The sequence below is a fragment of the Dryas octopetala genome, chromosome 2 (genome assembly GCF_963921425.1).
Source record: "Dryas octopetala chromosome 2, drDryOcto1.1, whole genome shotgun sequence".
NCBI classification, from domain to species: Eukaryota; Viridiplantae; Streptophyta; class Magnoliopsida; order Rosales; family Rosaceae; genus Dryas; species Dryas octopetala.
In genome coordinates this window covers 7,115,050-7,132,676 of record NC_141367.1, presented here as the reverse complement: position 1 = coordinate 7,132,676, position 17,627 = coordinate 7,115,050, and the positions used below count along the sequence as shown (strand labels likewise).

Sequence of the window (17,627 nt, the reverse complement as noted above, 5' to 3'; positions counted from 1 at the left end):
ACCCATGTGGTCTCACTTAAACCAGCACCTAGTCAACTTCTGCCCAACCACTCTCCATATGCCACGTGGCTGCGTGTCAGTCTACGTCAGCGCCACATCATTTTTCCAATTTTATAATTTCTCCAAACTTCGAAAATTCACCAAAAATAGCTCGAAACTCCAAATTATTTCTCGAAAAATTCTACAGACTCGTATTGATGAATACTAATTTCTTATAGTCTCAAAATAGTTAAATCACTTCCAGAAAAATTATGAAAAATCCTTCTCTCATAATTTAATTCTGAAAAAAAAAATGAATAAAATAATCACCAAACTCTTGAATTTCCTTTTCCAAAATTCACTTCCAATCATCTAAACTCTATAACCACAATCAAAGGTCTTGGTTAGTTAAAACAAAGTTAAGGAAAATTTTAATTCCTTTAAACAAACTTTAAGAACAAGGTTAAAAAGTTTAAGTACCAAATTTACATAAGTAGAAAATTCAGGGTGTTACAACGTGTTCATAGGAAGAAAAACTTTAGGAAACATATACACCTAATGTGTCTATCTCACTCATTACGTACGAGAAAAAATGAAATTGCCTAAAACACTATTTCTTTTATACAGTCTTCACCAAAAATAAAATTATCTAAAAGCACATACTTTCGTTAATGTAATTTATTAGTAAAATAGTTTATATTGCAACGAAATTAGTTGTCTATTAATCAATCATAATCCTAATTCATTACTTCTCTCTCTCACCAGTTGAGCTAACTCTAAGAATTTTAATTTCTTATATATATATTAATTTGCACAACCATAAATAATTATCAGCTCTGTCAAGCTATGCTAGAGCATATGTATTCGTCATCGTGCTCTAATTAGTTAAGTGATTGTAGTTAGAAGATAGAGAATAACTTACATGTCCCCGTGATAGGGACATGTGGTATCCAACTTAGAGAGAGAGAGAGAAAGAGAGAAAGAGAGAAAGAGAGAGAGAGTGGGGGAGGAAGAGATACCACATGTCTCTATCACATAGACAGGTAAGTTCTTCTCTAGAAGATATAGGTCGTGTATGTTTCATATGATAATGTGTTCATGAGAAGAAAAATTTATATGAGACATATACGCCTAATGTGTTTATTTATTTATCTCTCTCATTATATGAGAGATATAAAAAAACAAATTGCCTAAAACACTATTTCAATAATACACGTTTCACCAAAAATGAAATTATCTAAAATTGCAATTTGTTAGTGGAAAATTATATTTTGAAGGATAAAACTATAATGTGAAATAATTAAGTACAAAAAAAAAATTGCAGTTGTAGTTTTGTTATAAGTGAGTTGTTGCTATAGTTTTGTTATAGTTAATTTAATTACCAATGTACTATGTATATTAGTGAAATATGATAATTATTTCGAATAATTTGAAGAAACATTTGAATATATAGTAAAAACTAATTTGCGCGTATAGCTATAAAAAAAAAAAAATACTAGTTTGCATTTCGCAACTAATTCTGTGGCCTTGATGGAGAACAAAAAACAAAAATTCTTTGCCTCTTTGGCCTTAAGTTTGCTCCAACTGGCCACACTGTCACATTCAATACAAATTGCATCACGTATTCACTGACGCATGCATTGATTTCAAACAGGATCACAGATGAGAATAAGGAGAAACACACGCACTCCCTGACGTGAACGTGATGTAACATGCCAACGCCTAGAGAGGACAGGATACATGCAAAACAAAAGAAAACACTCCCTATTAATGTATTGCATACTATTCTTTTTTCCTAGAAGGTGATTATAGTTCGGGTCTGCCATGGGTGGTTGCGTGCATTCTTCTTTCCTATTAATGTATTGCATACTATTCTTCTTTCCTATTAATGTATTGCATACTATTCTTTTTTTCTAGTAAATGATCCGAATCATCCAGATGACTTTGACAACCAAAGACCCACGTAGCACTCAGACTATTCTTTTCATTACTTATAAATACCACATTTATATTAACCCAACCTCATCAAACCAAGCAAAAGCCAAAACAAGCCAAACCAATTATATGAGCCAAGCAAAAGCAACTTCATCATGGAAGTTATCGTGTTCTACACATCCCTCTCCCTTATCCTCTTCCTCTTCACTTTCAAGTTCCTACTCCAATCAAAACGACGCCGTTACACAAATCTCCCACCAAGCCCACTCTCCCTCCCAATCATCGGCCACCTCCACCTTCTAAAAACCCCAGTCCACCGCACCTTCCACCGCCTCTCTCAAAAACACGGCCCCATTTTCTCTCTCTGGCTTGGCTCGCGTCGCGTGGTTATAATCTCATCTTCCTCAGCAGTAGAAGAATGTTTCACCACCAACGACATCGTTTTGGCAAACCGCCCTCGCCCCCTCCTGGGCAAGCATCTCGGCTACAACTACACCATCATGACATTGGCCCCTTATGGCGACCACTGGCGCAACCTCCGCCGCATTGGCGCCATTGAGATCTTCTCCTCCGGCCGGCTCAATAACTTCTCCGGCATCCGAAAGGACCAAGTCAGACACTTGCTCCGAAAACTCTCCAAAAACTCGCTTCAAGACATGACGAAAGTGGAGCTCAAGTCGATGTTTTCCGAGCTGACCTTCAACATCATAATGACGATGGTGGCGGGGAAGAGGTACTACGGCGATGACGTGGCGGCGGACAAGGATGACAAGGCCAGGCAGTTCAGGGAGATCATGTCGGAGACGTTTCATTACAGCGGGGTCGGGAACGCAGGGGATTTCTTGCCCATCTTGAATTGGATTGGGAGAGGTGGGTTTGAGAAGAAGGTGATGAACTTGGCCAAGAGGACAGATGGGTTCTTGCAAGGTCTGATTGATGAGCATCGCAGTAAGAGTAAATCGGAGGGTGGAAATTCGTCCAACACCATGATCGACCATTTGCTTTCTCTGCAGGAGTCACAGCCAGAGTACTACACCGATCAAATTATCAAGGGGCTTATTCTGGTTAGTACAAATTCTCTCTCTCTCTCTCTCTCTCTCTTAGCAAACTCTGCTTTTGCATTTGCCGCATGCATTTATTTATTTTTAATAAATAAATGATGGAAAATCTATATCTTAATAAGAAATGAATTAATTCTCCATAAAGAATGTCAAAAACTGTCCACATACATGCATTAATTTAAATAATTTTTCTACTTGGGTCCCACCATTTTCTTGGCCGAAGTGTATATTGTTATGCTAAATTTTTGTGCTATTTTAGCATTTAGCACACGAGCAGAGTTGCAGTTGATTTTTTTTATCAAAAACTAATATTTTAGCTATAGAATTTAGCATTTAGCATTTAGCAACCTCATTGTGCATTTTAGCAAACTCATTACCTCATTGTGATATTTTAACTAGAGTGCCTTAATTTCAAGGAACTAACAACAACAAAAACTTAATCAAAACTACACACAAATTTAACTTCTAAGTCACATTCTAGAAAGACAATCCTAACACAAGCCCAAGTCATCCAAAATAAAAACTAAATTAATATAAGTCCAACTCACTCAAAATTAAAAAATGAAAATAACACAAGCTTAATCTACCAAAAACAGCTCCAACAAGCGCCAAACTGAAACTGCGAACTTTAATTGCGTCAGAAAACTGAAACTGTAGTTTACGAACTACAACTACATTAGAAAACTGAGACTGTAGTCTGTGAACTGAAGCTGCGACTGTTGACATATTTTCATTACACTTTGAACATTTATAAGTTTTATATACCAAAGATACTAAAACTAAAACTGCAACTGCAACTGTTGACATATTTTCATTACACTTTGAACAAATATAAGTTTTATATACAAAAGATACTAAAACTAAAACTGCGACTGCTGACATATTTTCATATATTACACTTTATAAGAATTTGAGAGAAGAAAATTCAAAACGAACAAAACTAAAAAAAACTAAAACTAAAACTAAACTAAATAAGCTAAGTGACCTAAATGTTACAAATATTACTTTATTGTTATATTTTAACAATAGGTGTACTAAAGGTTACATAGGATGCTTATCACGCATCCTATGTTAATTTATCCTTTTAATTAACTATGTTGTCACTAATAATTGTACTTCAAATGTAATTACTCATATAAAGCCATGTGGCAATACATAAAATTATTTTTCTACCAATTTTCAGGTCTTGTTATTGGCGGGTACCGATACATCAGCAGTGACATTGGAATGGGCCATGTCCAATTTGCTCAACAATCCTCATGTGTTGAAAAAGGTTAGAGCCGAATTGGATACTAAACTTGGCCAAGACCGCTTAGTGGATGAACCTGAAATTTCCAAACTACCTTACCTCCAAAGCATCATCTCTGAGACTCTCAGATTGTACCCATCAGTACCGTTGCTACTCCCACATTTCTCATCCGATGACTGCACTGTTGGGGGATTCGACGTTCCACGTGGCACGATGGTAATGGTCAATGCATGGGCCATACATAGAGACCCAAAGTTGTGGGATGAGCCTGAAAGCTTCAAGCCCGAGAGGTTCGAAAGTGGTGTGAATGAGTCACACAAGCTCATACCGTTTGGGCTGGGAAGAAGAGCTTGTCCTGGAGCGGGCTTGGCCCAACGTGTGGTGGGCTTGACTCTTGGGTCATTGATTCAATGCTTTGAGTGGGAGAGAGTTAGTGAGAAGGAGATTGATATGACTGAAGGTAAAGGAATTACCATGCCTAAATTTGTGCCATTGGAAGCCATGTGTAAAGCACGCCCAATTGTCAACAAGGTTCTCTATTGACTTATGGGTAATAGTTTAAAATTGTGTCAACAAATTAAGTAGGTTAATTGCAAGACATAATTGGAGTATTGTAATTTAGGACAGATACAGCAAGTCTATTGCAATAATTTTTTTTTTTAACTAGCTATTATGTATTATATTATAGTAATTGTACTTCTATCTTTTTTCTTTCTCCATATCAATCATTTTTATCTTTGTATGTATAAGTTTTGTTGAGAAAATAAGAGAGGACAATAATTGATTTGATAGCTGCCTTTCACAAAATCAGTGGGCACTGGTAGGGACAAATTCATCTTTTTCTTTTGAATTTTGACAAATTCATCTTTTTTTTTTTTTTAGATTTTGACTAATTCGTCTAAAAAAATTAACTTTCTTGCAATATATGTTGCAATATTAACAAAGAGAAATTAAGAGAGTTTTGGGACATTAAAATTTAAGATCCACACTCCTCTTTATTGGTAATGTCACATCATCAATTTATGTTACCATTGATGTTTTTCTCCTTAAACAAACAAAGTTTGTAAATAATACGTACAATATGTGTAAGCTGTCTGGCCTAACAACTTGTTTATCATCATCTTTGCCCTATTGGAGAAAGCTGTATCTTTGTCATGCACATATCTTTTTAATTAGTCAATACAGTATTTCTAGAATTGATTGCTTAATAAACGAAAATACAATAATACCATTTTATGGTTGAAACACTTAGCAAACAAAAATTCAAACCACAACACTTTACATCTAGGCCTTGACAGTGGCAACATTATCTCCGGGTGGGCCTCTTTGGTTCTTTGACTGTCTCTCATGGATATAAGGGACATGTGTCAAAATATTATCAAAACAAAAATGGACTTTTGGAGTGAAACGAGGTTGAACCCTAATTTTTTTTCATTTAATTAAGTATTAATAAGAGATAATGGAGTTAAGTGACTCTTAAGTGCTGGACATGTGTCAAAATATCAATTAATTAAGGAACAGATGGGGAAGGAGAGCAAATTTGCTCACCATGATGCATCACCAACTCTTCCTAAGCATGACATCTGTCTTAAAAATTAACTATAGTTAAATTTTTATAATCAATAAATTTATTAAATTTTAATTCATTTTTTAATTAAAAGCACATTGACCCAAAACCTTTCAATAACGAGTTAATTACACTTACACCCCCTGAGGTTTATCGTCTTTTCACATATACCCCCTGGGGTTTCAATAATTACACATACACCCCCTGAGGTTTCAAAACTGTTGCATATAACCCCTATAGTGAGACGAAAAATGATGAAAAATTATGCAAAAAGACATGCTAAGGGATTAAATAACCTGATAAGATTACTCAAAGTGTAAGGTCCAACCTCAATACAAATATTTTCTTTTTTATTTCTTTATTTTTTTCTCTTGTAGGGGGTTATATGCAATAGTTTTCAAACCTCAGGGGGTGTATGTGTAATTATTGAAACCTCAGGGGGTGTATCTGAAAAGACGATAAACCTCAGGGGGTGTAAGTGTAATTAACTCTTCAATAACCCTTTCACCTTTCAAACCCAGCTGGCCACCAACCAACTATACTCCCCCCTCTGGCCAATCCACACCGGTGACCTTCCACTATCGGCGCCGGCGCCGACTACCATAAACCCTTCTTTCTTTGGCTATGTTCGTCCTCTCTCCTCTTTATGCTCTCTCTAACCTTTTTTCTTTCATTAGCAAAAGCTCTCAATCCCAACGCTTGCCCAGCACATGGGTTGGAACCTTGGGGATTCCCATGGAGGTTGTTGCTTACTCCAACTTGCTTTAGCACTATACCACCACTGCTTCTCCACTATATATCTCCTCCACAATTTGTTTGAAAATTAAAAGATTACTACTACCTCTCTCTCTAATTGAATCGCTGCTTCTATCAATTGGGTTTTTCCGCACTTCCAAAAGAGATTTTAGAGATTTGGAATATGGGTTTTGTTTGATCTCACCCAAAAAACAAGAAAAAATCTCTCTTTAAGAGAAGCCATACGAGGAGAACACAGAGATCCTAGTTTTGCTATGGGTTTAGAGCGGTCGGCGCCGTCGCCGGTGGTGGGGAGGTCACCGGTGTGGACTGGCCGAAGGGGAGGAGGGTGTTGGTGGAGATAACGATCTTAAATTGTAAATAATGAATTATAGAAAAGATAACGATCTTAAGTACGTCTTAAAAACAATTCTTAAAAGTAATAAATAAGTTGGGTACTGCACGCAGGTTATAGTTCTATATATTTACCTTGAATCTAATGTGCAAATTGTTATTTCACGACTTTAGATGATAGGTGAAGATTTAGCATCTGATGGTCATCTTATGGACGAAACTAAGGGAGCTAGTATGGAGTTCATTTAATAATTCGATATGTCGACATGTCTTTAGAACTTGTCTTGTCTTGTGATCAAAGGGTAACCTGGGTTGATGAAACATCAGACTTGCTTCACAATCAATTGGCTCTAAACTATGCAACTCCCTTGTGGTTTCAATGAAATTTCTCATTCAATTAAAAAAAAAAAAAAGTGATACAACAAGTGTAAGGTACATAACAGATCAAAATTAACATATGGATGCCTTGATTATAAAGGCATGACGACACCCTTATTTAGAAGCATTCAAAATCCAAAAGGAAACTTGCGGTCCACTTTCTAAAATCAAGTCGTTGGACCCGTGCAAAATAGACAAAAAAGGATATGGTTAAACAATATAATTATAATCGTGCTCTCATCCCTACTAATGAGATTACCCATGTTTCATATCAGGCTATTGCCAAGTATATTTTCACTTACGAGAAAAATTTCCCTATAACAAGGATATTGACTAACTTGACATCTCAAAAGATATATAATTATGTGAAGTCATATTATTAAATTAAGATACCAAATCAGCTTTATCCTTATTACAGAGAAATTTCACTCTTTATTGAATATTTCGTACAAAGTAAAACTTGAAAGCCTGAAAAAGAAACTTTTTTCAGTTTTACATCAACATTGTTTTTGTGAAGGGTAAAGCTATAAAGCATTTAAACAAATTGGTTTTTGGCTTGACTTTAGTTGTCATTTTGCCCCCTCAACTATGACCCGGGTGTCAAATTGCTTCTCAAACTTAAAATATGGTTAATTTACCCCTCTAACTTTTAAAAATATGCCAATGTGACCCATTCCATCAATTTCTTAAGTTCCATCGGCATTTTTTTCCAAACACATGTCACGTGACATGCATGTGATGTTAAAATAGACAATTCGGTAAACTAACTATTATACCTAAAAACAAAAATAAAAATTGCAAAAAAAGCAATAAAAATAGAAAATAGAAAATAAAATAAAATGGCTACTATTGTTCTCTTTAGTTTTTTATTTAATTTTAAGCATAATGGTCATTTCAGCTCAACTTTGGACATTTTACCATCACTCACATGACACATGACATGTGTTAGATGGATATATGGATGAAATATTGACAGAATGGGTCACATTGGCCTATTTTTAAAAGTTATGAGGAGTAAATTAATCAAATTCTTATAGTGGGGAAATTTGAAACCTAGATCATAGTTGGGGGGATAAAATAAGTATTAAGTTTTTGAGAAATTTTATTCAATGAACTTTTTAAATATCAACTAAACTTTTTTGACCTTCTTTCTCCAAAACTCACTTTTATGACCTTTTTACATTTTCCAAATCAAAATACTCATTTATATATGAAAATTTCGACACAGTCCACTATGTGTCGACAAAAAATTCGACAAATTGCTGTACCTTCTTCCTGCAGCAGCCATGGAGAGCAACCTGCCTCACTGGCCAGCTTCCATCATCTTCTCACTTTATCTCTCTCCCATTCTCTTCCAACCCAAATTTGAAAAAAACAAAAAAAATTTGAAAACCCAGATTTGGGTGTTTTCTCTAATTGGGTGGGGAGGGAAGGAGAGAGAAATAGAGAGATGAGAGGTCGGTTGGGGAGGTGGAGGATGGTGGTGGGTTGAATCTGGTGGAATGCATGGTCGTCGGAGGAGGAGAAGAATATGGTCGCCACATGGTCGCCACATGGTCGACACAAGTCGATTTGTGTCGACCATGTGACAATCATGCAAAGACCAAAAATTTCACCATGTCTTGACAAAAAATTCCACAAAAGTGCAGATTTGGAAAAAAAAAAAAAAAAACAAACAAACAAAGAAACCCAGCAAACCCAAAGGAAATTACCTCAACCATTTTGTAAATACAATATCTAGTACTTAACATTATCTAATACAATATCCAATACTTAACATTAAATAAAATATTCAATGCAACCAGATCCATATAGCAAAATGACTAACATTAACTCATCATCTTCTTGTTCTTCTTCTGGTGGGCAAAGGTGATGAGCAAAACTCCAAAACCCCAACTAAACATCTTCACAAACTCCAAAATAAAGCAAAATGGAAACCCACCAGTGCGAGGAGGACGAGGGTGAGGGTGAGGGCAGGGGGCGAGGAGGAGGCTGACGAGTGGTGGTCGACGATGGGGGTGGGGAAGGGAGATTTGTAAATTTGTTTGATGACGGAAGGGAGAGAGAAGAGAGGTGGAAAATTTAGAAATTGTAGGGTTTCTGAAAAATGTTGTAGAATTTATATATATATATATATATGTAAATTCTACCCTCAACCCTATATATATATATATATGTAAATTCTACAATATTTTTCAAAAACCCTAAACCCTACAATTTCTGAATTTTCCACCTCTCTTCTCTCTCCCTTCCTTCACCCAACAAATTTACAAATCTCCCTTCCCTGCCCCCATCATCGACCACCACTCGTCGGCCCAAATTAATGTTTTGGTGAAAGTTGAGGGACTATTTGTGATAAAAAGCCTATGTGCAATAGAACAATATATAGAATACCAGCTACTTATACTGAAGACAACACAGTGTCTATATCTATATAATCATTGAAGCCAAAAAACTTAGAGAAATTTTATTCAATGACCCTTTTAAATATCAACTAAACTTTTTTGACCCCCTCTCTCCAAAACTTACTTTTATAACCCTTTTTAATGTGAAATACCCATAATACCCTTCATATATATATAATACCCTTAATACATATATAATACCCTTCATATATATATATGAAGGGTATTATGGGTATTTCACATTAAAAAGGGTTATAAAAGTAAGTTTTGGAGAGAGGGGGTCAAAAAGTTTAGTTGATATTTAAAAGGGTCATTGAATAAAATTTCTCTAAGTTTTTTGGCTTCAATGATTATATAGATATAGACACTGTGTTGTCTTCGGTGTATACATACATACATATATACATACATACATATATATACAGGGCCCTTCCAATAAGGGATCCCTCATTTAGTGTTAAATGAGGGATCACCTTGTGGGGTCCACACGAGTCGTTTTGTGTTAATCCGAACCGTCCATTTTTTGCATCTCTATTGATAGATCATCCCTACAAAAAATCAGCCAAATTGGAAATCGTTTACCCTTTCGATTAAGCGGTCAAAGTTTAGTTGTTTATAGAGGAATTTGCTATTCGTCCATTTGTTTTAAACTTTGACCGCTTAAATAAACAGCTAAACGATTTCCGATTTGGCTGATTTTTTGCAGAGATGATCTATCAATGAAGATGTAAAAAATGGACGGTTCGGATTAACACAAAACGACCCGTGTGGGCCACACAGGGTTATCCCTCATTTAGTGTTAAATGAGGGATCCCTTATTGGAAGGGCCCTGCATATATATATATGTAGGGTATTATGGGTTATAACTCTTTAGTTGATATATGTATATATATACATATGTATATATATGTATATATATGTATATGTATATATGTATATATACATATACATATATATATACATATGTATATACATATATATGAAGGGTATTATGGTATTTCACATTAAAAAGGGTTATACAAGTAAGTTTTGGAGAGAGGGGGTCAAAAACGTTTAGTTGATATTTAAAAGGGTTATTGAATAAAATTTCTCTAAGTTTTTTGGCTTTAATGATTATATAGATATAGACACTGTGTTGTCTTCGGTATAAGTAGCTGGTATTCTATATATTGTTCTATTGCATATAGGTTTTTTTATCACAAATAATTCCTCAACTTTCACCAAAACATCAATTTGGTCCCTAAAGTGCATTTTCACTTAATGTCATCCCTTATCTTTGCCATCGGACATCAATTTGGTCCATACTTTGAAAATTCACCAAATATAGCTCAGAATATGAAAAAATTCTCCGAAAATTCTTATGGACTCGTCTTAACTACTACTATTTTTATATAGAGTCAAATTATCAAATTGAGATTTAGTTTCTTCCAGAAAATTTCGGGAATTAGTTTGGGAATTCTGAATTTTCTAGAAAATCATTTTAATAATTTGACTCCATATAAAAAAAATAGTAGTCAAGACGAGTCCGTAGGAATTTTTGAGAAATTTTTTCGTATGCCAAGCTATTTTTGGCAAATTTTTAAAGTGTGTCTAGAAACCAAATTAATGTTTGATGTCAAATATGAGGGATGAAATTGATTGAAAATGCACTTTAGAGACCAATTTGAAGTTTGAGTGAAAGTAGAGAGACTATTGGTGATAAAAAGCCTTGCATATAAGGTTGAGGGTGTGTGATGGGAGACCAATTTTTATCACCAATATATTTTTTAGAGAGGGACCATAGGATTTAGTGAAAGTAAAGGGACCAATTTTTAGAGAGCCTAATGATATGTGTGTGTGAGGGACCAATTTGCATGTATCATTAGGCTCTCTCACACACACATATATTAAACACGTCACTACAAGAAATCTTGGCAACTCCAACTCTTTTTTTCCTACCTCTATTTCCCATTCAACAACCATATAGAGTTGCACAAGGGATTACCAACTATGCAGCAACACTAAAGGTGAAGGATGTAGGGGTTGGGGTCGCTAAAGCCTTTTTGCACCACCTGTTTTGGTAAGGTGGCTATATAATCTGAAGTCTGACAATGAGTTGATAGCCACAATAGAAACCAAATGGATTGAACAGGTGCTAATCTTATGCTACAGTTTCAAATTAGTTGGGATATTGGTTAGTTTAGGAGAGGTCTGATTCTGTTTTTCACCACTGCTACAACAACCTTTGTGCAGAATGTTGGCAACTACTGCAATCTTTGATAAAGGTTGACAATCTACTAACCAAATTCTGTAGAAATGGCTTTAGAAAGCATTTATACTTATTTCTATGCTAACCAACTATTTCTCAAAGCATTTATGCTAGGACCTAGTGTAGCTTTGGAGATGCACTACTACAAAAAAAGGCCTTTAATATCATTAGATATATATCTGTTTATCAAAAATCGATATTGTAAAAATTTTAATATCGATTGAGGTTTTTGATGATACATAAAGTAGATAACATATCACCACTTTTTTAAAAATGATATCTAATGTAACCCTTTTTCAGTAGATATAAGTAATGTTACCTGAACCGGTCTTTTCCTCCAACTTAAAATTTTTTTGGTGTACCTTCTCTCACTCATCTCGACTCTAACTCTCAGACCCTCCCTCTCGAGCTCTCTCTCTCTCTCTCACCGCGCCTCCTCACCAATCGAACTGCCACCGTCCAGCAGCGATGGCTGGCGAGACCACCGGCCATATCTTCCTCTCTTTTTCCTCTCCCTTCCCCAACCGAACCCAGGCAGAGCCAAAGGTCTACTCATGCGAAGCGATCTCCTAATTCCAGCGGCGTCGCGGCCCAACTCAGACCGCAATGGGTTCCTCTCATTGAGCTGAATTGATCCATGGCATCCCTTTTCTTCGACAACCACGCATGGTGGAATTTTGAAGCTTGAAAGCTCGCGACCTTCTCTGTCCGATTCTGGCAACTTCAGCGGTGGGTTGCAGCGGTTCGATAGGGGTTCTTCTCCTGTCAACTTGAGCTCTCTATTGGTGTGGGCAATTGAACCGGATTAAGGTTAGGGTTCCTCTTTCTCTTGGTCTCTGTCTAACTTTCACTGTGTCTAAATTATAATGAATTCAGGGTTTGGGTGCTTTCAAATTTAGGGTTTTCTTTATACTTGTCTTGGGTTTTTCACAAATTTTTGGAGAATTCAGCTTTAGGATATAACTTCAAGGTTTAGAATGAGGAGGATATATGTGTTGAAGCAACAAATAGAAAAATTTGAGGTGGGAGTTCTGATTATATATGTGTATATAAATTATGTATTTTGATTATACTTTATCCTAGAAATCTGCTTCGATTACTCAGTTCATTTGGAAATTTCTTGTGTTCTCAGTTTCCATATTCACATTTTTCAATTTTTGTGCTCTTTGAAATCTGTTACTAAATGGACTGTGGCAGTCAAAAAAATCTTTGTTGCTCTTTGAAAAATGATTGGATTTTGATCTGAAACTACAACCAGAGTACTTGACCCACCATAAATGCCTTGCTTTTGATGATTTGCATTACAAAGTATTGAGCTTTAATATTTATCTTTGATGAATTATTCAGCTTTATTATTGTTGATGATATGTATCTCCTTGTTTTTTAATTGGTTGGTTTAGATGTAAAAGTTGAGCTCCTTGTTCAATTTGTTGATCGTTTCATTTGTGGAAATTCAATCTATATGATGAAACTTGATTAGTTTAATTTGATGGTTCGTCAGACTTTGTGAAGCTATGTTTATGTGAACCATGATTTCCCTATGTATCAGCATCATCTTTGAATATGAATCAAATAATTGAATGATTTCCCTATGTATGCAGATTCAAATTCAAATACACAATAAATTGTGACTTTAGTTTTAATTTGTTTAGGTGTCTTGCTTATAGGTCCCACACATAAACCAGCTATATTCTTGGGATTGCGGCCTTGCCTGCGTTCTGATGATTTTTAGGACCATTGGCATTAACAACTACGATATTCAGACATTGGCAGAACTACGTTGCACAACTAGGTGTTCCCTTCTTTACAAAGTCAGAACTTAAGTTCCTTCCGTTATATACTCGAAATTTCCCTTATGAATATTGTTCTTTATAAATTAATTTATGTTTTATAGGATTATGAGTTCAGAGATTGGTGAAGATAGAAACTGTAGAAGAATGAAAGTGCTTCCTTGATCTAGTGTTGAAAATACTAGATTAGTATTTGTATGACTAGATAATTTACTCTTTCCTAAATGCTATTTTTTAATGAAGGTCATGCTATAGCTGGTCCTATTACAGAAATCTTGTATTGTTTGTATAAATGAATACTTCTTGTGAAGTTGGAATAGGTATGTAGTGCCATATGAATGCTGATAGCTTAAAGTTGCACTTAGGTTTATGCTTGATACTTAAGGTCAAATATTCAATATAAGTTTATGTGAAACGTTTTTGATATATCTGACTGAATACTGACATCTCGTTTGCAGCATTTGGACTGTTGATCTAGCATATTTATTACAGAAGTTCTCTATTAGTTTTTCTTACTACACTGTGACATTTGGAGCAAACCCAAATTATTCTGGCGAGACATTTTACAAGGTGATTCCCTGTTATTCAGATAGAGGCTGTTTGTTATAGATCTAGACCATATTGGCTGTTTGCAAGTTCCACAATGCAATTCTCACCCTGATGGTTCTATTAATTATAGACTGCATATATCATATGACATGAAAAGTCAAGTACTCTGATGATTTCTAAATGGACTATGGCAGTCAAAAAAAATCTTTGAAGGTGCAAGTGGCCAGAACATGTTCCTCAGTTAAAAAAATCTTTGAATGTCAATGCATATGCACATATTAGCTCCTTTGGTTGTTGGATGGTATTGTTGTTTTAAATAATTGGTCTTGATGGTCTGGTTATCATTACTAATGTATTTAATTTTAGAGTAATCAGTATTTAATTTTGTAGATTATTTGGTGAATTGGTCTCAGTCCTAGTGATAAATGGAATTAGACTCCAATATCTGAGCATTAAGTTTCTTATTTCTCCACTTTAATGGACTCTTTTCTCACTTCCTTCCTCTCCCTCTCCCCCTTTTTCTGTTTGCAGTTTTCAGAACTAATTGGTTTCGACTGGGAGCTCTGAATACCAATTGGGCCATGGCGAGATCGATTCATGGAGTTGGTATTGTATATGTTATCATTTTTGGTTTATTTATGTAGTTATGAACATTAAAGGAGGTATTTGCAGTAGTGTATGTTGTTTCCCACTTTTGCAGGTTATATATTATGTGATAACACTGATTTCTAGAAAAATGCTCGTCTTGCTGGTCTGGTGAGTACTAATGCATTCAGGTTCTTATAAAAGGGTTTATTCGGATTGTTGGGTTTTAGTTTTGTTGGTTCCTCCTTTTGAGCAAAATTTGATGTTTGTTTCCTTTTTACAATCTATTGTACTTGTTTAGTTGCTTTCTTCTCTTTTTTAATTTTAATGTCTTCTTTTGCAATGAACTAGTCTTAATCTGAAATGGGTTATGATTTGTGAGTAATTTTTGAGTGTTTGATCACTTTGATATCATTATTATCTTCTCTATGAGAACTCTGTCAAGCTTCACAAAAAGATAAGTTGTTTATAAATCTGCAGTATTTTGAAGTTGTCCCACAAATGGAGAAGCAGACGCAGTTGGACCAGATCCTTAGATGTTGGGAACAAGGTTCTAAGGTCATTGTTTTTTGTTCCACAGAGAGTTTGTGTGACCAGGTTGCAGACACTATTGGGGCTGCTGCAATTCATGGGGACAAGTCTCAACATGAGAGAGACTTGGTTCTACATGAGTTCTGTTGCGGAAAGTCCCCAATATTATTAATTGCCACTGATGATGCTGCTTGCCAGATTGACATCAAAGATATAAGGTTAGCTCATGTCATCGCACTTTCTTTTCTTCTTTTTTCCCCCAAGTTTTCATGCTCAACTTATTAATGAAAAATTAACAGCGACTCACTGGGACAAATATCAAGAGTGGTGAGAGATTAGCTATGATTTTTCATGTTACAGGGTGGTGATTAACTATGATTTCCCTAATGTGGTTGAGGACTATGTTTACCGAGTTGAAAGAAATGGGGTGTTGTACACCTCTTTCTCTGAGCATGATTGGAAATATGCAGCTAATTTGATACAAGTTCTGGAGCGAGCTAAGCATCTGATGCCCCCAGGGTACGTTAGCCATTTTGTGGCATTTAGATGCATGGCCAAGCCAATTTTTTGTAAAGGAAGAACAAGTGCATGCAGATTTTAGAACAATGTAGTCAAAGGTTAGAAAAATTGCTGCCATGCCAATATTTTGAAAGTGTAGGCAGCTTTGAATTGGAACAATTGATAGGGGTTATGAAATATTGATCATAGCTGTGACTATTGTTTTTGTGGGATTAATTTGTAATCCCTTTATTTTGTACTTAATTGAAATGTTTGGATGAATGGAATGCATTTTTGTACTTGGAATGTTTGGATGAAAGGAAAATTTGAAAATGCACCAATTTCAAGCCACACATTTGTGTACTTGCATGTTCAGGACATTTATATGAGTTTTTGCACAAAAAAAAAAATTATTTCACACCAACCTTACAGATCACTTTTTTCGGAGTTTTTAATATCAGTTCTATTAAAAAATTGATATATAAAGACGGGTTTAACATCCGTTAATAACTGAGAACCAATATCAAAGTTAATTTATATATCAGTTTAATAGGTAATGCGATATGTAAAGATGAGCTTAAAATAGATATCAGTTTAATAAGTAATGCGATATATAAAGATGATTTAATATCTGTTATTTACTGAAAACCAGTATCAAAGTCAATTAGATATCAGTTTAAAATACAAAAACGATATTTAAAATATGTTTAGATATTAGTTTGAGATATTTGGATATCAGTTTTTTCAAACATTCTGATATTAAAACATGTAATAGATATCGGTGTTACACTGATATCTATTATAGCGGTAGAATAGATATCACCCCTGGAAATATCGGTTTTGCACCTCAATAGATATCAGTGTATAACCGATATCTATGGTCTTTTTTGTAGTAGTGATGGCTTCCAAATATGCTTGCTACTAACCAATTAAAGAACAAGATAATAATCTAGTAACTTACCTCATACACCAAAAAACTCACAAGTTGATCCAAAAGCATTATAACATATATATATAGGCTCATTCTATTGAGGTATATCTCAATTTATTTATGTTAAAGTATATCCTATTGGGGCCCACACGAGTCGTTTGTGTCAATCCGAACTGTTCATTTTTTACATCTCCATTGATAGATCATTTTTGCAAAAAATTAGCCAAATCGGAAATCATTTGCCTATCTGACTTTGATCAAATAAATGGACGAATCAAATATTCTCGATGAAACTGTCCATTTGTTTTATCAAAGTTAGATAAACAAATGATTTCCAATTTGGCTAATTTTTTGCAAGGATGATCTATCAATGAAGATGTAAAAAATGAACGGTTCGAATCGACACAAAACTATTTGTGTGGGCCCCAATAGGGTATACTTTAACATAAATAAGTTGAGGTATACCTCAATAGAAGGAACGTAATACATATAACATATCTAGAGATCATCCATTACAAAAAACCTTTGGTGTTATAAATGTGTTGCTTTACAATACACTTAAGCAGGAAACTTAAACCTTCTACTCATCTTTTAAGTGTTCACCAACTTAAATTCACACCTCTGGCACATTCACAAAAACAAAATAATCCACTTTACAGCACTTCCCCGGTCCATATGTACTACCATCATCAAAATAAATCATAAAGATCAAGTCCAACCAAACTGGCATGACTTATATTATGGCCTCATTCCAAATATAAGTCAGCAAGTTCATAATCTAACTTCCAGGAGATTGACCATATATAGCATACTAATACTAAAAAGCAATAAA

General features: G+C 35.0%; 2 protein-coding genes across 4 annotated transcripts; both read left to right on the top strand.

Annotated features, from left to right (window-relative positions):
* Positions 1-1,993: 1,993 nt before the first annotated feature.
* On the top strand, positions 1,994-5,013 carry LOC147292827 (cytochrome P450 81Q32-like). The gene is made up of 2 exons (XM_086231317.1): positions 1,994-2,978; positions 4,159-5,013. Exons 1-2 carry the CDS (start codon positions 2,070-2,072, stop codon positions 4,765-4,767), a joined length of 1,518 nt encoding a protein of 505 aa, XP_086087443.1. The 5' UTR covers positions 1,994-2,069; the 3' UTR covers positions 4,768-5,013.
* Positions 5,014-13,564: 8,551 nt separating this feature from the next.
* LOC147292826 (DEAD-box ATP-dependent RNA helicase 46-like) lies at positions 13,565-16,170 on the top strand. 3 transcript variants are annotated; one of them, XM_086234156.1, is made up of 5 exons: positions 13,565-13,703; positions 14,160-14,271; positions 14,782-14,856; positions 15,316-15,584; positions 15,727-16,168. In XM_086234156.1, the coding sequence occupies exons 3-5, from the start codon at positions 14,848-14,850 to the stop codon at positions 15,965-15,967; spliced, it is 519 nt and encodes a 172-aa protein (XP_086090282.1). In that variant the 5' UTR covers positions 13,565-13,703; positions 14,160-14,271; positions 14,782-14,847; the 3' UTR covers positions 15,968-16,168. The 3 variants fall into 3 exon arrangements, 2 of the variants coding, with proteins under 2 accessions (XP_086090282.1, XP_086090281.1); XR_015120719.1 differs by lacking the exon at positions 13,565-13,703 and having other exon boundaries at positions 14,001-14,271; positions 14,782-15,006; positions 15,727-16,170; XM_086234155.1 differs by lacking the exon at positions 13,565-13,703 and having other exon boundaries at positions 14,003-14,271.
* Positions 16,171-17,627: the final 1,457 nt, after the last annotated feature.